Source organism: Tachypleus tridentatus, chromosome 8 (assembly GCF_004210375.1).
Source record: "Tachypleus tridentatus isolate NWPU-2018 chromosome 8, ASM421037v1, whole genome shotgun sequence".
NCBI classification, from domain to species: domain Eukaryota; kingdom Metazoa; phylum Arthropoda; class Merostomata; order Xiphosura; family Limulidae; genus Tachypleus; species Tachypleus tridentatus.
Window position 1 is genome coordinate 27,425,426 of NC_134832.1, and position 22,678 is coordinate 27,448,103.

The following is a 22,678-nucleotide window of genomic DNA, read 5'->3' on the forward strand; positions in this document are numbered from 1 at the left end:
CGGTGATCGTGCATGACACAATTAACCAGTTTTTATAATATTTTATTTTCTAGTTTTTATTTGAAGTTAGTTTAAATAACAGTTTTAATAAATTTTTGATATATTTATACATATTTGCTTTCATTTATATATTTGTTGTTTCCTACTGGGTCAGCAGTAAATTCACGGCCTTACACTTGAGATTCGACACCCCGCGATGGGCACAGCAGATAGTCCAATGTGACTTTGCTCTAAAACAAATAAACTATGTATTCATTATATTTAAGTTATTATTCTAATTATTTTGAATTTTAGCTCATTATTTATACTTAGGACTAATCTAAGATTCCTTAGCTTGTCATACTTCGTGAGATACGTTTAGGATTATAGCCAATAATATAGTTTATAGCAAGGGTGAGAGTTTCGATTCGCTGGTAAAAGTTGTCTTTTTTAATTTCGCGCAAAGCTTCACCAGTGCTATCTTGCGCTAGCCGTCCCTAATTTAGCAGTATAAGACCAGAAAGATGGCAGCTAGTCATTATCACCCATCGTCAACTCTTGGGCTACTCTTTCACCAACGAATTGTAGGATTGACCATCAGATTATAACGCCCCCACCTATGAAAGGAAGAGTACGTTTGATGTGACAGGAATTCGAACTCACGACCCGCAGATAGCGAATCGAGCGCCCTAACCACCTGGCCATGCCGGGTTGTTACAATGATGGTACCCGGTTGATGAATCAAAGCATTGTAATCATTATTAGCTCTATTAACATGTATGTTACTAATTATAACGCAGTCAGTGTATTAATTGTGACACATACTTATTTCTTGAAGTCAGTTATTGAAATCAAGGATTCTGTTATTACGGCTTCATTAGATTGATATGCCAATGGCAATGAGACACGTATTATCTTCGTGTCTTGAGTACAAGCGAGAATCATTAATAATATTTTATGTCCTTCAAGAACGTGTAAAAAACTCGAGATATCTGAATAATATATAATTCCTATTACCACACTATTTATACCAGGAATATAGTTAAAATTATTATCTTCACCAAAATTATTGAAAAAATTAGATATACCTCTCTCTCCCTTAGCTAGTGCAGCAACGATAAATCCGTTAATAATTGCAGTTAGTAATTACAAGGGAAAAAACAACAACAACAAACAAATAATAAGCTAATACTTAACTTGTAATTATAAAAAAAATCATTATAATAGCTTAGCATGATGAATATTGATGTAATACTTTACCAGCAATGATTCGTTATTATAATAATTCAGCATAAATGAATATTGATATAATACTTTACCAACAATGATTCGTTATTATAATAGTTCAGCATAAATGAATATTGATATAATGCTTTATCAGCAATGATTCGTTATTATAATAGTTCAGCATAAATGAATATTGATTACTTTACCAACAATGATTGTTTGTTATAATAATTCAACACGAATGAATGTTGATATAATACTTTACCAACAATTATTCGTTATTATAATAGTTCAGCATGAATGAATGTTGATATAATACTTTATCAACAATTATTCGTTATTATAATAGTTCAACATGAATGAATATTGATATAATATATTACCAAAAATGATTCAAGGGCATTAAAATTTGCTTCGTTTGTTTCACTTAGATCTCTCTTCCACATGCAACTGTGCAATCACAACTAATTCGGACTGACCGACTTCTTAAATTATTACAGTCTATAGCTATGTATTACTCCACTGAAAAATATGAATCATGATGAAAATTTGTAGAATGGACGGCAATTGGCTGAACAATCTATCAAAGAATATGAATCATGGCATTATATACCATACTTTTCCATTGCCAGATGATTCACGGACATGTGTTTAAAATTATAATATGATGCCGATATAATAATTGTTTGTTAAGTACAAAAGTTCTTAGATAGGACATAACAATTTATTGAAGTTCTGTGTACTTTAGTATTAAAACAAACATCAAAGAGACCTTTCTTTTCTGGTATTTCCTTACTTTTATTGCGAAATGTAAATGCAGAAAGTTGCTAAACTTTAACTGAATTGTAGCTGGACGTAGAACTACTTAACACGTTTAAAAACTATTTATTAATTTGAACAGGCGGCAGTAAATTATACATGAAACTTGATAACTTCTTCTATAAAACTCTTTTAACTCTTCATTGATCGGCTTTCTAGATCGGCTTCCTCGATGTTTTTATTTCTTTAAAATGCGGTCTTCTAAACATTGAGCAAATGACAGACCACATCATCTTCACTAGTAAATGGAATATCAACTTACAGTCGTTTTGAAAATTTTTTACTGAAGGAATTATTACAAAAATGTACATGTATATTGAAACAAGTCATGATAAAAAGATGTTAGATAACTGAAAACCTAATACAACTCGACAAAAACATCCGTTCTGAACTCATTATTAGTAATAAAGAATCAAACAGAAATGTCTTCTTTCTTATTATTATTTTAAATTAAAAACACCTCACATACCTCGAACACAGTTTTGATTTACTCGAACTTACTTCATTAAACAAATTGTTTTCTTTCAGAAAAGACAAAGATACCCTAATTCATTTAATGCTAATTATGTACCATCCTAGACACAATGGTTCTTAACTTTTACGTTAGATACGCAAGTGTCACGAAAACTATTGAACCTTTCTCAGAGAGATAGGTCAAAAACCGTTTTCTTTTAAATAACTTGCAAACAATCAACAAAAAATAGTTTATAAAGTGGGAAAAATGTAACATTCAGCATGCCGAAAAAACTCACTGGCACAGCGGTATGTCTGCAGACCTACATCACTACAAATCGGATTTCAATACCCGTGCTGGACATAGCACAGATAGTCCATTGTATGGTTTTGTACGTAACTTCAAACCAACAAACGTAAAGTGCGTTTCAACAACCATGTATCTTCTATCATCACCAAAAAAGACTTTTCTGTTGTCCAGGGTTTCAACTAATCTGATGATGGTTTTCTTAGGTAATGAACTGGTGCAGACATAGATCTGAAAGAAGCCTATTAGATCTCCAGTTTTACTACTGTTCGTCCATGTGAGATTATCATGGGTTATGGAGTAAGTAATCTTAAACTAGGTGAAAATTAGTTTGTATAACCCACATACATATTTCCATATAAAATACCTCTGTTTACGCTGTATTTATATTTTTGATCATTTATTATTATTAGAATTTGAAAGTTCTTATATATATATTATTCATTCTAATTAACCATGTCTTCTAACACCTATTCAGATTCTTTCTTTGCCTTAGGTGCTTTGTAGCCAATTTTAGCTCCCAAATAACATTTAAAATTTCTTCTTAAAACATTTTTCTTACATCTTTGCAAACACATACACACACATACCTTACTTTGCTAATTATTATGGTTATCGGTTTCCTCCATTATCGCCTTTCCAACTGTTACATTAGTACATTAGTATTTTTACATCATCACAGTGGGTTATTATGACCTAAATGAAAGTTAATTCATTTTACACTTTTTTTTTCATTCAAGGTTTTCCTCCTCCCCCGACCACCACTTCCAAAGAAAGGAAAGTCTGTGCTAACATATATCACGGCTATTACTCTTTCATAACATATAAAGTGTATATAGTTTTATTGGGATTTATTTAAGTAATACGTTTCAAAATTTCAGTACACGCACCTGTGCTTGATCAGACGTTTTACGTGAAAAAGATGTATCCGCTCTGTAACTCATGAATCTCTTCCCTATAAATTGTTTTCTCACATTCTTAAATGTAATCCTAGAACCCATCCATCCATACACCATGTAAGTTTACTGGAAAAACCTCCTTGATGAGTCTCATTGGAATGTCTAGTATGCAAGCAATACAAAATAGATAGAAAAGTTAGAAACTCTGGTTTTCCTTTTCTGTTAATGTAACATGCCTGTTAATTTGTTAATTTGGTATTGTGGAAAGTTTGGATGATCCTTAGGATTGAATATGATTCTATCTAAGTTTGTTTGGGTCATATTTACCTTGGTAATTGCTCGCTGTAGTTATCTAAATTTCTTTATACTGTAAGTTCTGTTTATTAGAAACACTGACCACAAGATGAGAGATGATTTTCACGTGAAATCTGTTTCTGGTGTTTGTGTTGTTATATTGCATTAAAGTGCTTCTTTTCCAAGCTGTAACAACGGGCTTTTTAGAATTGTGAAAGTAGCAACTTAGAGATTATCTAATCATTACTTCCAGAGAGCTCAGAGAAAATGATTCATCTTCTTCCTTCGCACTCGATTAAACTAAAATAAGGCAAAGAAGATGAAACTCAAACGTGGAACAAGTAAAGGAGAAATAAGCTCTAAAATTAAATAAAAAGCCAGTAACGGTTTTATTTGACTACAAAAAAGAATCAGTTAAGAAGTAGGCTTTAGAAAGAACACACAAACAAATGACGTAAACGTTACAGAAAACGGAAGTGGGAACTAAAAAAACAAACAAAAACAGTTAAACCAAGTAACTAAAACCTGCTAGCAAATAAACACTTGGTTTCGGCTAAATTCAGTAAAGGCAGTTAATATACAATTGAGGTAGGATATATATAGAAACTCGTTGATAATCATACTTGAAGTAAAGTTATCAAAGAATACTGAAGCAATAATTGTTAAAGTACGTCCTGAAAAGTGTGCGTGATAACTGGTCGAAAAGTGAAGAAAACTAAACAGGATTTCAGAAATGTGGAAGAAACTATAAAATTATAAGAGATAAAAGAAACGACTTATGAAAACACGACAAACCAAGTAGCAAGAAGTTCTTATTAAATTAATGAAAAGTCAGAAGAAAACTTAGTAATAACAGTCCTTGCAAAATTCATTTTATCGATTTTTCGGAAAGCGAAAAAATAGGAACATTTAAAAGAAGCAAAATAGTACAGCAACAACAACAAAAGCAACTTTCTGCAAAACTTAGCCCTCTTTCCTAAGGTTTTTCTATGATACAGATTATAATAGCATTATTCGTGCTTAGTTATTACCCTAATTTAGTCACAAACCATGAACATTTACAAGTATGACTCAAAACATCTAAGAAAATAATGATGAGATATCTTAACAGGATAATTATCAATTAGTTGAAGACGAAATGAATTGAGTAAGGGATTAGATCTGTCATTCATTGGTATAACCCACTGGCGACATAAATGGAAGATAAAACGAAGGAAATCCAATTTTACAGAAATTAAAAAAATCAGTGGTTGGAACAGAAAACTTGATGTTTCGTATCAAAGTTTTCAGCGTAAAACCAAACAAAATGCATTCTTATAAGTAAGAGGTAAACAAATTAATTTAGGGAATTTTAAAATTAAGCTTCTACGTGGTAGTTGTCAAAAAATGTTGGAATACAGTAGATGGATAAAATAATCACAAGTTTTGTATAGAAAGTAGGTTTTATGACGACGTAAATAATCACAGGTTTTGTATAGAAAGTAGGTTTTATGACGACGTAAATAATCACAGGTTTTGTATAGAAAGTAAGTTTTATGACGACGTAAAACTTTGTGGACTAAATATCAAGGTAAACTTTTGGTGTTTCGTTAAAACATTTTTACAAAACCTGGAGCTACAAAATACAGAAATAAATCTATTCCCTGCGACAGACTTAAACAGCGAGAGACAAAAAAATAGTGAAATTTAATAATAAAGCGTCTAAAGACAGAGACCGTTTAGTATGAAATGTATTTCTCGAAAGACGAAGTAAAGTGTTGACATAGAGTTCAATTTGTCCTTCAGGCTAAACTTTCCGAGAGCCTAGTAACGATCGCGTTAACTTAAACACCGCCTGTACATAAGCTGAAGTCTAACGTTTTTATATAATTACTAAATATATAGGATGGGTCATATCGAATCCTTTGTCTGTCCGTAACTTTCCTCGCAAATCTCATGTCATTAGAAAGGCCTTCGTCCGAAAAGTCTGGATTGTACGTTAGCTTTTCCATTCAAAATTGCCTTACTTTTTTTTTTTTGCATAGTCAAACATTTTAACGCAAAGCAAATGCTACACGATGACACAATGTCATTGTCACTACGTAATGACCGGCTTTGATTTGACCTTTAGTTTTTTATTTGTAAAAGTGTTGACACCGAAAACAAAAACTTAATACATATAATTTACTTTAAAAGATGAACATTACTTAAAATAAAATTGCTTTCTAGAGTCATTTAGGTCTAAAATACACATTCGCAGTTCGTTCAAACACATATGCTTATCACTTTGTAAACATACAATCAGACGTTTCGCCATGTTCAACTAAGTCTGCCTTTGTTACAGCTTTACATTCACTTTACTTTGTTTTTGAACTCGTAAAAAGTATAAAGCTTGTAATGAACAGTTTTTATGCTGTTGTAGTTGGTAACTGTGTTATTTTTATGAGTTTTAGCCCTGTTCATTGGGGTAAGAAAAAGATCTTACGAATTTTTCATTTTTACGTATTATTTTATCCCTCATACCTAATGTCAGAATTATCCTGGAACACACATTAAACTTAAACTCATATCTCAAAATTAAAATTGGGAAGGTTGAACTGTAGTCGAATCTTTAAGACAAGACAAAAAATCCTTTAATCAAATATACTTTGTTTGTGTTGCTTTTGGTAGAGTCCTGTCATCGCTTCTAAATATAATTTAAAATAATTTCGACTAACTGCGTGCCTGTATGGTGTATAGCAAGCCAAATGAAAAAAAGCGTCGAAAATGACATCAATGAATATTGTGTTTACTTAGAGCAGTATTGATTTCACTTGCACTAAAATTCTTATTGTACAGATTTTCATTTCAAAAGTAAAAATCTCATATTCCTGCACATTACGTAATGATACGTTATTGTATAAGATCGCGTGAAAAAAAAGTTCAGTACAAGTGCTAGTAATTTTTTACTCATTTGACTTTTGTGGAACTTGGAATACGGTTTCTATTTGTAATTTCATTAACCAACAGATTAATATGAAAATATAAATTATGAAACTGACTATAATACAATTCATGATACAATAAAGGTAATTTCTTGTCAATATTTTTAGTTATTATTTTAGCTAATCAATATACATATTGTTATTATAAAACAAAACAATAAAAAAGTTAAGTCTCAGAAGAAGAGAGGTTTTAAAGAAAACATTAAATGCAAAATATAAGAATAAATAAGCACTGACATTTTAATAATAAAAATGTATTTTACTTACTTGAAAATAAAATAGTCTTCCTGACGACCGAAGAAAGGAGCTGAGAATGATATAATCCAAGTATTTTCACCTCTACAATCGAAGTATGGAGATGTCCACTGACCGTCTTCGATCCCTATTAATAAATCTTTGGTACCTTCGAGAAGATCACTATAATACTGTGAAAACTCAGAACCATACTTGTGCAAGAGAAATTGCGAAAAGTTTTTTTTTGCATGAACCCAAAACCATTTGTTTCCTACCGATTCTTCAGTATCATAAGATATATTGTAACTTTTGGATAAGTCCTTGGTGGATACATAATCGTTTTGTCGAAATGCGTACGGAGCAAAGAAAGTTAAGGATGACTTGGTCCGAGAAACGAAAGTGTCTTTCTGAAAAGCGATGGCACTTCCTAGAATAACATCATCACTTTCAACATTGACTGTAACAAGCGAGTAGTAAAATGCTTCGTTATATAAAACCTCTGTTTCATTGGAAGCCTTCATGAAAAGATTATTCAAAATGTTGGATGTCTTTAGTGCAGCACGGGCTTGATTTTCAAAAGGTGTATACGAATGATTTGACAGAGGGTATTTAAAATGAGTTTTCAACGACGTTGTACTGCAATTATGAGATTCGCTACGATTACGCATTAGTTCTATGTAATGTAAAACAGCGGACACGTAATCTTCTTTTTGTAGAAGACGAAACACGTCATCATTGAAGTGTGTTGGGCTTAAATCGTCAAGTTTCTGACGACGAATTGCATCTCTTAGATGAGAGTTCTTAACCGCAAGGTGTGATCGTACAAAAAATAGGATTGCTGTCAGGAACAGCCAAAAGGCCAAATAATGTCTTATTCGATCCATGAAGCTTTAAGAAATTGAAAGTAAGAATGGCATATTATACTACCAAATGTTATAACAGATTGTGTGGTCAATTAATTGTATATTCTGCACCATTAAAAATATATCGTGAAAGAGCAAATATATTGTTTCAGACAATGTTTTTTCTAGTTTATTTTTAATATCAATTCCATACGTCGTATGTTCTGTTTCTCACAGAAGGTTAAAAATTTGGCGATAAATACTTAAGTTTCCCTTGCCATTACAAAACACAGTTCCTTCAAATAAAATAGTGTTCTAAAGTTCCATGTATAATTTATGAGACGACTAAATACGTTATACGCCTTCCAGAGTCACTGCCAGCACGAGAATAATGATAACATCTTAAATCTCTGAACCGTATAGGGTGAGTATTTGTACTTCTGATTCACAGATCAGTGCTGATGGGCATGACGCCAGTAAAACATCTCTTGCTGACAGCATTCGTAACGATCACTGATCAGAAAATGTCTTACAGCTAATAGGGTATTTCTTTTGTGTTTCCAAGCCAGCTCGATTGTCATCTTCCTACTGGTTGGTTCTACCTATTACACCAAACAAAAACACACAAAGGTCAGTGTAGTTCATTGAAATATAGCCTTTCATTATCCAGAAAGTAAGAAAAAATTTTTTGTCCTTTCCTTATATTTTCTAATGTTGAGAAAGTTAGTGACATTGTTACAATAGCTAAGTCGAATACATATATATACACACAAAACACAAACATTACAACGACACTGAAAAGTGTATAGGATTTATTATTATACACTTATTTTAACATCTGTGTTCGTTTCAGTTTAAGATTTATTTAGATGTGCATCTAACTAATTGTTATATGTGTACTGCGAAAGACCCCTCTGCTTTAAATTTGTAAAAGATCTTCAAGTGTAAGAATCAACAATGTACGTTTTACGAAAGCACTAGCGTATCTTCGAATATTGTTACCAACTGAATTTTCAAGAACTTTACTCTAAAAGTTTATAACAACGCGTCAAGAGACAGTTTAATAATTTTGGTTTTCCACAATTAGTATACTATAAACTTCGGAAGTTATAATTGTGATACTCTTATCAATCGGGAAACGACAGATATTTGACAAGGAACCTTTATAGATTTCGAACACTATAAACTGTTAAACTTTAGAGAATTAACTAAAGACGTTAGTATTTCTACGAAAACATCATCTAACGTCAGCATAAAAAGAAAAACATCAAACACTCACACATAAAGAAACTAGCTAGCTTCCCGTCAAGTGAAGTGTACCTCTGTTAAAGCACAAAATTAATTCTCTCATTGTGAACTGTTAATTTCAGGCCCGATAGAAAACTCAGTATTGTCTGTAAGTTTGTAAAACTCTTATATATAAATTATTATTAAAAACAGTACTAATACCCGTTACTATAAATTGAATTTAAAATATATTTGTGTTAAGAAATCTTCTTAGCAAATACATTAAATTTGAAACACCTCTACAATTAACTTCTAAATTCAAATTCAAATTTCAAGCTATTTGAAATCGTAATCAGTAAAATAATAAATCGGGAACTCGCCCGAGATAAATCATACTACAAAACGTATGTAACAAAAGTGAAAATTATTTTTCCATTACCAGTCCGTTTTGCTATCTTTAAGTCAAAACAGATAATGTCCCTGGCAAAAGCAACCAAACGCAATGAGGATATTACACTATTAGACAAAATATAAAAGACATTGACAAACTAATCAGCTACAATATATATGTATATATACACACACATGCATAATTATAACCTGCATTGCTTGTTAATTAGAGCAGCTGTTGGAACTCTAATTATATCTATATTTTATATTAGTGTATTTAAAGTTTAAATACATTTGACTTCTAATCTCATTTCTTGCTAAACAATAAGCTAATTGGAGCAAGTAAATAATATTACTCAGATCAATTTTTTATTTTATCTAAACATATTTTCTTGTTGTTTTTTTTCTATCTATTATTAGCAAAAAGGTTATCATGACCTAAATATACTGCGTCTCAAAGTTAAGCAAATTGCTTTAAAACTCTGTAATAAAAAGATTCAAAACATATATATATTTCAATATAAAAATGTGATACGAATGTCTTAAATAAAGGTACGCATCAGCATGTTTGATATGGTTCAGCATATTGTCTAAAGGAATATTTTATAATTTGTGAGCACACTGTTCTTGCTAAAACTGGTAAAAGCATATTTATTATTAATATACTGGTCATTCGAGCGCGCGCAATTATCAGAATGAAAAAAAATGACCACGAAAATTCTGATTTTTCTTATTAACTCAAAATTGTAAAAGCAGTACCGATTCCAAATAGAATTGAATAAACTGATGAATAAGATTAAAGAAAAATATTGGAATGAACCAACATATCTATCCAAGTTGTTTATACCATCACTGTTTTAAACGTTTCTTTTCTGATTTAGTCAAATAGATTCCACCTAAAAGTAACTAGCCACAGTGGACGACACTACACTGAGAAAACTGAGTAATTTGAGGGTCACGCCAAACATGCTCGCCCTTTCAGCCGTGGGGGCGTTATAATGTGACGGTCAATTCCACTATTCGTTGGTAAAAGAGTAGCCCAAGAGTTGGCAGTGGGTGGTGATGACTAGCTGCCTTCCCTCTAGACTTACACTGCTAAATTAGGGACGGCTAGCACAGATAGCCCTCGAGTAGCTTTGTGCGAAATTCCAAAGCAAACAAACAAACAAAAATTCTTGTGTGGACCGTTGATAACTTCACTTTATTTCTAAAAGAAATAATATAATTCTACAAGCTTAATTAATTTGGTTATTATTATGTAATCTAATGATCAAACTTCAAGCATTTGTTAAAACTTTAGACTATATGTAAGGATTTTCTGGAAAACAAAAAGATGAAAATAATTTTAGATTTCGTTTACGGTTATGATAAACACTTCACAAGCCTATAAAAGATGGCTGCCTAAGGATCTAACACATGTTGAGAAACGAATTTTTATTTTAGGAGTTCTCTTTCTTCTGAGAGCCTCCCCAGTAGCATTGCGGTATGTATGCGGAGTCGCACTACTAGAAATCAGGTTTCGGTACCCGTGGTACCGAAATATTGTGTAGTTTTGTACTTAATTAAAATCAACCAACCAACTCATCTGGCAGGTCGTTGTCACTCGTTTACAAGTCCTGAAATCACAGAATCATTCTCTTCTTAACACCTGCTTCGTGACTCTCCTCCAGACATCTTACCATATCATCTCAAGCTCATATCCTTTAGTTAAAATAGCATCCAAATATTTCAACACGTTTAAACCACACAGAGCTGTATTTGTTAGCTCTGCTACAGATTTCAAAGTTAGGAATAATAAAAAAAAACAGAAACAACTTGAAATTTTTCGGAAAGGATTGCAACATAAAGTGCTATGTGCACTGCTAGAGGTCAGATTTTGTATTAAACTCTATATTAGGTAGCAAATTAAATAGTAATATGAAACCTTTTGTTTAAAAATCGTATGCGTCACCTAATTTTTGTCTTTTTTTATATAAGTTAGTTAAAACTATTGGTAACAAATAGTCTTTCAGTTTGATGCCTTCACCGCACCAATAATCAATTTAGAAAAGTTAATATTGAACTCGATCTTTTTCCTTTTCTTCTCCTTAATGACTTTTAATGTCCTTCTACATCAGAATGCTTTGTACTGTATTTTGTACTATATTTTTATGTATAAATCAAGCATTCAGTCTGAATAAAAACTATTAATATATTTTAAATTATCTTGAGGTACACGTTTATCTGTATGTGTCTTAAAGAAACTAAGCTTGGCCTTTGGGGTTATATAAGTTATGTTGTTGGTATAAAAACGCACCATAATTTCATATATTGGACATTTTTTGCCTTAATCATCACCATAAATGTAGAGCAGAACTAATTTCATTGTTCTAATAACTTTCCTATCACAAAATACCAAGGTCAAGATTCTAATACATTCACATGATGTAGAGGAACAAATTAAGGGCGACAAGGATTTAGAGATGAAGAAGGAAACTCCCTGAGTTCGAAGCATGAAACTAATCACAGACCTTAAATAAACAATGATTCTCTATTAGACAAGTAACTTTATAAATGAAAATATTAATATCGTACATTACTTGCTTTCGAAAATAACATTTCGGTTATATTAATACTTGTGTTGAGTAACAGTTGTTTAGTTTTATTGCTTTGACGACAAATTAACCGAGATTTAGTAATTATATATTTCCGATATAGTTTATACTGGTGTTATTAAAACTTTCGAGAAAGTAATTATCGAAACAAGAGCAAGCCATACATCTTACCTTGCATGCTTCATTTATTTATAATTGAGGGTATGAGTCAAATGGTTCGCAAATAAATTGTTTTAAATTATAAACCTTGGTCCAAAAAAAATTTACGGCATCGTATATTTAATAGTGTAATAAATACATAACAAAATTAAAGCTGGCAACTATTAAAGATAGATGAAAGTTGGTTTGTATGCTTCTTCTCACTTATTTTCATTAGGAATTATCAATACGAAAGACAAAATACATTTTGCACGGAAGGTTTGTATACGTTAATTAAGATCATGTCTTCATATTAAGAAAACCTGACGCCAAGGCAACATTTTTAGAATCTAGTTGTTTATTTAGGTCACACTGAATTTCTTACCATCGGACAGTGCCACCAGAAGTTGCATTATAGCTCTAGCTTACATTTGTTACAGAAACAAACGTTTGTATACAAATATTGTCAAACTATGTAATATTAAACGACGAAACATTCCAAAAATGGAGTCTTCAGTGTGTTCAAGATGTAATACTAAACGATGGAACATTCAAAAAATGGAGTCTTTAGTTTATTCTTCTGAATATCCAAATCTCGCACAATAGAGACTTTAAGTTCTCATGCCACACCGGAGCAATTCCTTCACAAATAAAGTAAAGGTTATAATTAAGAAAGAGAACCTTTCAATCCAAAATTTCATTATTACAAAGCTGGCTGTAGTTTCAGGTACCGTTAATAAGATAACGTTTTGTTTGTTTGTTTTTCAAGTCGATTAAGGCTCACAAACCAAAAGCTCACAATCTTTCAGTCATAGTTCTAAATTAACAACTGGTTTTGTGATAAAGGTGGGAGAAGAAAGTGGAATCACAGCTTTTACACTTAGACTAAATACATGTACCTGTCAAACCTCTCTATGGAATGCTAAATATCGTTTGTGCCTTTAGTCTGTTTAAATGTGGTCATAGAATAATATGTCTACATGTAATGTTGGATCTGGAAAAAGTCGACAATATCCATGTATAATGATGGATCTAGAGAAAGCTAAACAAGATATGTGATCTAATATTGACACTGCACAGGTCGTCAATTGCTAGGTAATAATGTCTAATCACGGCCAACAGATTAAGCACGATCAATGATGGGATAAGCAGTTCCAAGAAAGCAAAGAACCTTAAACGTTGTTCTAATAAAGTGCAAGTAATTTTACTGCACAAAACATTTAGTGATGTTATGATTCATTTAAAATTATATTTATAAACATTATAAAAAGCTCTTATTATGTGACACTTAATTTTTAACGCAAATCATGTAGCACATTAAACAAAGTGTAACACAAGTTCTTTACGAAGCATACGATTATCAGATGAACATAACATATTTACAAAATTTACATTAGCCTGTCGGGAAGTAAATTATATTTTCCCCTTTACATCACTGTATTTTTTGTATTAGATAATATCAGCTAAAATTGTTAATAATTCTGTAACTACAGAAGATCCTTGCTTAATTGAAACTCAAAGAAATTTAATGTTCTAATGTAACTACTGTAGTCAATATTAATAATGATGCTACTCGAAAAATATAAGCTAATTAATCATAATAAAAATACATAATCAACTAGAATACGGTTCCTGTTAATGATTAAATACTTATATAAGAAACATCTGGATTAACAAACAAAGAATGAAACCTTAAAAAACACACAAACAGGCACACATATATATATTTAACCTTGAATATATGTATATATGATTATTGGAATGACTGAAAAATATAAGGTACAAGTTTCTGCAGTTACAAACTCTCGTTGTTAATCTGAAGATGACCAAATAAGGTGGAAACTTTGTTCTGTACTTCATTTTAAATAAAGTTTTGATACCCATACCAGCCGTCCTGAGAATACATTTTTACCTCAAGTAGATTTCTCGTCATAAGAAAATATTCATTATCTTCATATCTATGTTCAAATACATTATGTCAAAAATATTCACAGATCTCAATAATATTGCAACAAAACACCATTATAGCTGCTCAGTTATATTTCTGTATAAAATAAAAATAACAAATATCCTAAATGTATAATAATCTTGGTACCAACGAAGTAACATACGCGGGAATATTAAGTAAAACGGTCCCCTTGTGTTAAATGGCCATTTGTATATCGTTTGCTGTGATGTGCTGTTATCCAGAGCGAATTATATGTAATTGTTAATCAGTGATGTCGCGAAAACCCACTTGTAGAGAAAAAATATATATGTAAAAACGGCTCGTTTGAGTTGAGAAAATTTTTACGTAGAGGAGCAAACAACGTTTCGACCTTCTTTGGTCACCGTCAGGTTCACAAAGAAAGAAAGAGGTAACTGACCGGAAGCTGACCACATGTTTGAAAGGGGTTGTGCAACTGAGTGTCGGAATATAGAGGGCGTGCTTAGATGTTTGAATATATAATTTTATGTTATTTATTTTATTATTATTATTTATTATATTATTTTTAATATAGGTATAAAGATGTTCCTTTATATTGGTTTATTTTGGGCTTGAGTTGTTGTATAAGTAAGGCTTCTATAATTTTGCTTTTGTTTATGTTTGTTTCCTAATTTAGTATTTGAGTGTTTTCTATGGTTATGTTGTGTTTATTTGACTTGCAGTGTTCGAAAACGTGTGAAGGTGACTTTTTATGTTCTTTGAATCTGGTTTCAATTTTTCTACTTGTTTCTCTATGCAAAAAGTTTTCTCAACCCAAATGAGCCGTTTTTACATTTATACGTAACTGTGTTCACATCACCTTTTGCATAAACACCTCATGGAAAGGCGTGAATGTGAATTATCAAAGTTGTTTTCATTTTTTGAATAGCTTTGGCCTAAGGTAGTACGTTGAAGTTTAAGGTTACAAATTCTCAATACGGCTGGTATGGGTATTAAAACTTTAATTAAAATAAAGTACAGAACAACGCTTCGACCTTCTTAGGTCATTTTCAAGTTAATAAAAAAAGTTTGCAACTCACAGTCTTGAGAATACAAAGAAGGCAGTTCAAGTAATTTCGTTTTGTTTACTTCGAACAATGAGAAATTATAGACACCCAAATGTGCCATGAAGGAAAAAGTTCTATCTCACATATTTCTCTTATAGCGCATGATCACTTTATGATGAGTGGCTTATGGTAAGACTCTTCTCCCTTTCCCCTTGACGGCATCTTACCTTTTGCCAGTAACGTTACACATATTTGTGCCGTAGGTTTTGACCACAATATACGTCATTTTCCCACATTAATATCCATATTCATTTGCGACATTGTTGTAAATAATATACACAACTTATGCATGACCTTTTTAATCTCTTAAATGATATAAATTAAATTCGTAAATGTTGCATTTATTGTGAATTATAGTTGCATGAGTTATTTGTAATCTTCTTTCCCCATCTTGGAGGACGTTTTATCAAACCCTATAAACAAAACGGCTCCAAATTACTAAAAATGCATTTTTCGATATCTTAAAAATTCTATGGCTAATCTATGTTTTAACTTCTGGCTTTTCATGAAATTAATCTCAACTGGTAAAAATAGCATTACAGGTAAGGTTATCTTCTCCTACGTTTAATCATGTAGATGAGATTAGTTTACAGAAAATTAATTTGTGTAAAATAAATATGATTAGGTTAATGTAATTTTATTTTTCGGTATAGCAATTTTATGATCTATATAATTATTTGAGAAGTTATCAATTACAAAATTTTTATAGATTTTAATATAACTGTGTATTAGAATTGTTATTAGTTTTTATTATACACTAGGAGAAATGCTATTTAAAGTTTCTTAAATGAACGTGAACTGCCGCTGAAACCATCATATATAATCGCTATTTGGAAATATGGATTGTTAAGATCAGGTTGTCTTGTTTAATTTGATTTGATTTTCCTTTTTGTGTGTATTAAGTTTCAGTATCCCACCTGCTCACGTTTTGTTTTCAATAAATCACGAACCTTAAATTAACTTTTGATAAAGTTTTATAACAATATTCCTATTCATCAGTATCAAAGAAACATTAAGTAGAACACTTATACATCATCACTATCATAAATAAGAAAGTAGAGTAAAATCCCTATCATTTAGTTTCTGACAAATTATTGAAATATTGAGCTTCCTCTGGTCAAACAACACCGTGCAGACGCTAGTTAAAATAATGGCTACGGCGTTTCGAAGATATAAGACTTGTGGGTCACCCATGTTGATTCGATCATTCATCTTATGACAAAAGAAACATTTTTCTTCTTAAAACACTCGGCGAGCGTTAAGTCTAACTGATTCATCACATAAAGTTACACAAGTTCTTTTTAGTAAGGTCATTAATAACAGTCTGAATCCTTAATGGAAGTAACTATCTCGTCACCGACATGGAAACGGGAAGTTAAAAAATGCAGACACAGTTGGTCTTTCAGCAAAATATTATTAGATAATTTGTGGATTTTAGTTAACAGGCTCTGAAAAGTTTAATTGCTGAAATAAGTCATAATAAAAGTATTAAACTTTCAAAAAAACTTTAAAATGTTTTATATTGCAAACTGACTACTTTTATTCTTATTACAAATACATTTGTTAGTGTTATAAAGGGTCGTTAACAAGGACTTGTTTGTTTTAAATTTCGCGCTAAGCTACGCGAGGGATATCTCTCCTAGCTGTCCCTAGTTTAGCAACCTAATAGACTCTAGTCAATACACCACCAACTTTTGCGCAATGATTATTCATATTATAACACTCCCACGGTTGAAAAGGTGAATATGTTAGTTATGGTGAGGGATTCGAACCAGCGACCATCAGAAATTCGAGTCGAACGCCTTACCACAAGACCACACCAGACACGCCCACGTGAAAGCTTTTCTCTAAACATCAATGCTCTGTCCAACTAATTTGTTTGTTTCAAATTTGGTTGAGAATTTTTAGTAAACTAACCATTCAAGTGGAAGACATTGTTTTAGAAATAACTCATAACACTAGTATTTCTATAAAGAACTATTCTGATGAACTCTAACTGTCAAAAAATAGGCAAAGAGTAGAAATGTTATTATACTGTTATTTATTGAATTATCAATTAGGTGCCTCGGGGAATAGCTTACACACCTATTAAGAAAAAATATTGGAAAAAAACTGAAACATGCATCTATAAAAGTTGTTAAAAGATACAACATATTAAAACTTTAATTTTTTATAATATTAATTAACAACAAATAACTTGTTTCAAAATGGAAATTAACTATGTGTATGATAGTAAGATCTGCGTAAATAACTAAGTAGTTCATATCGACCATTCTTTTTAAATGGATTATTCAAAGTACATTTTTTTACGTTTTACGGAGTCAGATTTACGTACTAAGAAATATCAATCACATACTCTTAACCATACTGTCAAACCCTCATAACTTTTGAGTCAGCGCTTTCTAGCCCTTAACAAAACTGTCAAACGCTGATAACTTTCGGGTCAGCTTATTTGTTTAAAAACCGAAATAAATTACTAAAAATTTCTATTGCTGAAAATATGCAAAAAATTATGGTTCAGTAAGAACATGGCTAAGGTTTTTGGTTTTTATGGTATCATGTAACTTGCACATGAAAAGTTACACAAAGGAAAATGGGGAGATCTAATGGCATTGTCTTGGCACCACTACTATTCTTGAATTTGCTACCATCTAGATTGTGATTAATGTATTTTATAATTTGTTTTGATTATCATTTCAGAAGTTCTATCAGTAAAAAACGGTCTAACCTCACTGTATGTTCACAGGCTTTTCAGACATACCGGCAACTTACAGGTAGACAATACACAATGTAACCTATCTAAACGCATACTAATGCTTCAGGAGTTATTTCGGCAAACACCTAAACATTTCCAATGCCGAAAAACGATGAAATGTGAAGAGTTGATTGTATGTGATAAACAATACATTACATTACAACACATTATCACATGGATCGATTTTTGTTTGTACCGTTTTAGCAATTTATAATTTCAGCTCTTTAAACTTACCTATTTTACTAGAATAATGTATAACTTATTCATTGCAAATCTACCTTCAGCAACTACTTCTGTATTTATTCTCGCTAAGTTCCTCGAAAAATAACACACATAAATAATGTCACATGCCCAAAGGTAGTGTTTAGTTATATCATATGATATAATTAAATTTTCCAAGTTGGAGTTTCATTATCTACAAGTTGAGCACGTATCTTTAATTGAAGTTGAAATTGAAATATTTTCCAGTCTTTACATCCAGTTATAAATCTTGTTGATAGATGTTACATAGCAAGTGTGTTTTCAGTCATCTATTGTTAAACGAAACCGCGATTTTCGTACGAAAATTGGGCATGTGCTTGTTGTTTAGAGTTTTAGTTTTAATTTAAACACGTAATCTTTCATTTGCGTTGTACATTTACGACTACTACGTTTTAGCAGTTGGGGAATAATATAAAAATTGTTCCTTTTACAATAGACTGGTTATATGAAGTTCTTGTCCCCCGGTGGAAAAGCGGTAAATCTTACAACGCCAAAATCATAGTTTCAATTATCCCCGGAACCCCAAAAGATAGCCCAATGTGGCTTTGCTATAAGAAAAACACACATGAAGTTCTTTTCATACTTTTAAAATTATAAATAACGATTAATGAGTAACTCTAAACTCGAATATGTTTTGAGAATTTTGCAATAATTAAACTACTCATAGATGAACTTATAAAATCATTAATGTGCCAATCATGAGCATTTGGAAGATGAATCTAGCCAATCAACAACTGTTTTCTTTCACACTCTGCATAATTATACCACTATCATTCTTATTTAAATATCAAAAATAAAAACTAGTTTTACTTATTGTTTTTTTTATAAAATGTCAAACCAACCCGGCTTAAATCTTATGCTTTTATCAATATTATATTGTTTTGAAAGATATTTTATGACATGGCTTTCTGAAACTCAAAACACTGGTATTATAATATTTACTTAGGTACCCAGTTAACATAACATGAATGTAATCATTCTTTGACTTGAAAGCTAGGACTAATTTGTAAATTACCAAAGTCAGTAGTCAATAATGTCATTCGTTCAGATATTAGTTCACAAGAGCAAAACAGGGGAAAATTGCTGTTGAATTATTATTTTATGGTGAAAGAAGGAGTCGCATTTATTGTGTAAGAAATAAAAATTAATTGTATAAGTTAAACTCATTAGTTTAAATTTAAGGGATGAATAGCAGTTACATTGCTTTGTGTTTTAATGACTAGAAAAACAAAAATCTGTTTTTATGGAGATAGTTACACAAACTAAATTGAATCATAAGTCTAAAAATTGCCGTATACTAAAGCTTTTGCCCTCTAAATCTAATTTATATTGAACCAACTGCTAGTTTCTGAGTTTATTGTGAAATTTGTCGTGGGAAAAAGATAAAATGTTAGCAAATGAAATAGAGAACTTTTTTTTTTTTAATTTCTACCCTCTAAGATTCAAAGATTCCAAAATAGAATGAAAGTTATTTATCAGCAACTCAATCTCCTAGCCTTAATTTGTTTTTATTATTTTGATTCACGAACCTTTAGATGAAAAATTAGATATTATACCATGATATATTTATTAACATATTATTCATTTATTTTTAACCCTCCATTGGCACAGTGGTATATCTGCGGACTCATACCGCTAGAAACCGGGTTTCGATACCATTGATGGGCAGAGCACAGATACTCCAATGTGTAGCTTTGTGCTTAATTTCAAACGAACATTTTCTTTAGAAATGTAAACGTTAACCATTTGCTTCACACAAATAACTAATTTATTTATATACTGTTCAAAAAAAAAAACGCAAAAGGCAAAATTTGAAACAAATTGTTAACAAGTTTATTCCGGGAAGTTCTGTATGACATGTGTGAAACTTTGCACATTCACTGCTGAACATCCAAAGTCTGCAAAGGCGAAGTCCACGCTCACTAGTTGAAGTTTAACGTCACTCAACGTCAATAACGAGTATGCCCCCGTGAGCATCAATAACTGCTTGGCATCTCCTGCCCATGGAAGTGATGAGATGACGAATCACATCCTGTGGAATGGCTGTCCACTGAGCCTGCAAAGCTGCTGCAAGCTGAGGTAGAGTCTGCGGTTGAGGTTGTCGCCGTCGCAGACGTCGGTCCAACTCGTCCCAAAGATGTTCGATGGGGTTTAAATCTGGTGATCTGGAGGGCCATGGAAGAACGTTGATGTTGCGGTGTCTCAAGAAGACAGTGGTGAGTCGGGCTGTGTGAGGACGGGCGTTGTCATATTGAAAAACGTCGTTGACGTTCACCATGATGGGTTGCACATGGGGCCTAAGAATCTCGTCGACATTGCGTACATTCTGATCAGAAATCCTACGCAGCCTTGGTATGGTTGAGGCAGTAGACGTCGCAGTGGTGGTCCTATCCCGAAGGTGACGTAACAGGATGTAGCGATCTTGTGCGGGCGTGGTCACACGAGATCTGCCAGATCGTGGACGGTCACGAGTTGATCCATGTTGTTGGTGACGATTCCATAGCCTTGTGATGATGCTTGGGTGGACATTCACAGCTCTGGCAACATCTGATCGAGATTCGCCTGCTTCCAAGCGACCAATGGCGTTGTTGCGTTGTGCTTCAGTCAGTCTTGGCGTAACTGTATTGCGTGTCGGTGGCTTAACACTGAGCTATGGAAACCGAGAACCCGTCACTTTTATAGAGATTTTGCACATATTGCACTTGCATAACATGCAGATCTCTCAAACAAATTTATTGGACACGAATGCGTTTTGACGAAAAATCCGTTGTTTTCCTCCGTTTTCAAAGTGCACAACTTTTATTGTCATTTTGGTCTGACAATCAGTGCCTTAACACGTGTAACATCACATACTCTGAGCTTGTAACGTTATTACATATATTTCTCTTTAAAATAAAAAAAAAATATCCCTTTTGCATTTCTTTTTTTGAAGAGTATATTTAAAACTATATAAATATTATTTAGACATAATGATTGTTTTCATATCTGTGGTTGATATGTCAAGTTTTTATTATTATAATGTAACCGCTAGGTTAAATCTGAAATTTCTACTGTTATTATATTCGTTTATGCTTTCTGCCCAAAGCCATAAGCAAACTCAAGGGGCGGAGCAACTTAGGCCTAAAGAAATAATGCATAGCTTTTACAGACAGTAAAAAACAACGTCTAATCACGAATTAATTTGTTCGAAAACATAATATCATCAACCGATAGAAGTACAATTGTTTCTTTACTGGGTGGAGCTTTGGTGTTTCATTTTCAAATACCATAACTGAGAGAACGCTGTTATCCATCTTAACGAATATAGGACAGTGTTATTCGTCTTAACTTGTAGAGGACAGTGTTGTCCATCATAGTGTATAGAGGACAGTGGTGTTCGTCTTAAAGTGTGGAGGACAGTAATGTCCATCTTAGTATATAGAGAACAGTGTTCTCCGTCTTACTGTATAAAGGACAGCGATGTTTTTCTCAGTGTATAAAGGAGAGTAATGTCCATCTTAACGTATAAAGGACAGTGATGTCCATCTTAGTGTATAAAGGACAGTGATGTCCATCTTAACTTACACTGCTGGCCAAAATATTACGGTCAATGAACATAAAGAAAAAATATGCATTTTGCGTTGTTAGACTCAACCATTTATTTGAGTAGAGCTTCGAAGTATGAAAATAAGAAAAGGGTAAATAAAAATAAAAACCTTTTTTACAATTTAATAGCGAAAATGTGAACACTATGAAATTAGCCTAAATACTAGTTGTTCGAAAGTATACGATCATATTAAAACAAAGCGTGAATCGGTAAATACCTAACGAAATTTAGTCATTTGTGTTCTAACATTAGCGTTGTCAGCATTTCCCACTGACATCTTCTGTGTTACATTGGGTAAATACATGACAAAGGCTAAAAAGGTAACAGAGTTTGAACGTGGCAGAATTGTCAAGCTGCAAATGCAAAGTCTTTCTCAACGTGTCATCGTTGGGGAAATTGGGCGTAGTAAAACTGCTGTTGCAAATTTCTTAAAAGACCCTGAGGGATACGGAACGAGAATTTCAAGTGGTTGGCACAAGAAAATTTCGCCAGCGTTGAGCAAGAGGCTTCGACGGGTTGTCCGGCAAGACACCAGCCGATCGTCGAACCAGTTTAAGGCCCTTGCGGACGCAGAATGCAGCTCAAGAACAATAAGACAGCATTTACGAGAAAAAGGTTTTAAAAACCGTAAACGTCTTCAAAGGCCACGCTTTCTTCCATACCACGAAACAGCCCGG

General features: G+C 32.3%; 1 protein-coding gene across 1 annotated transcript in view; it reads right to left on the reverse strand.

Annotated features, from left to right (window-relative positions):
* LOC143222033 (metabotropic glycine receptor-like) overlaps positions 1-22,678 on the reverse strand; it is a 206,039-nt gene that overhangs the window by 156,271 nt on the left and 27,090 nt on the right. Inside the window, exon 2 of the mRNA XM_076447861.1 lies at positions 7,209-8,619. Within this exon, the coding sequence (XP_076303976.1) occupies positions 7,209-8,059 (851 nt within the window). The 5' untranslated portion in view covers positions 8,060-8,619. The remainder of the gene's footprint in view (positions 1-7,208; positions 8,620-22,678) is intronic.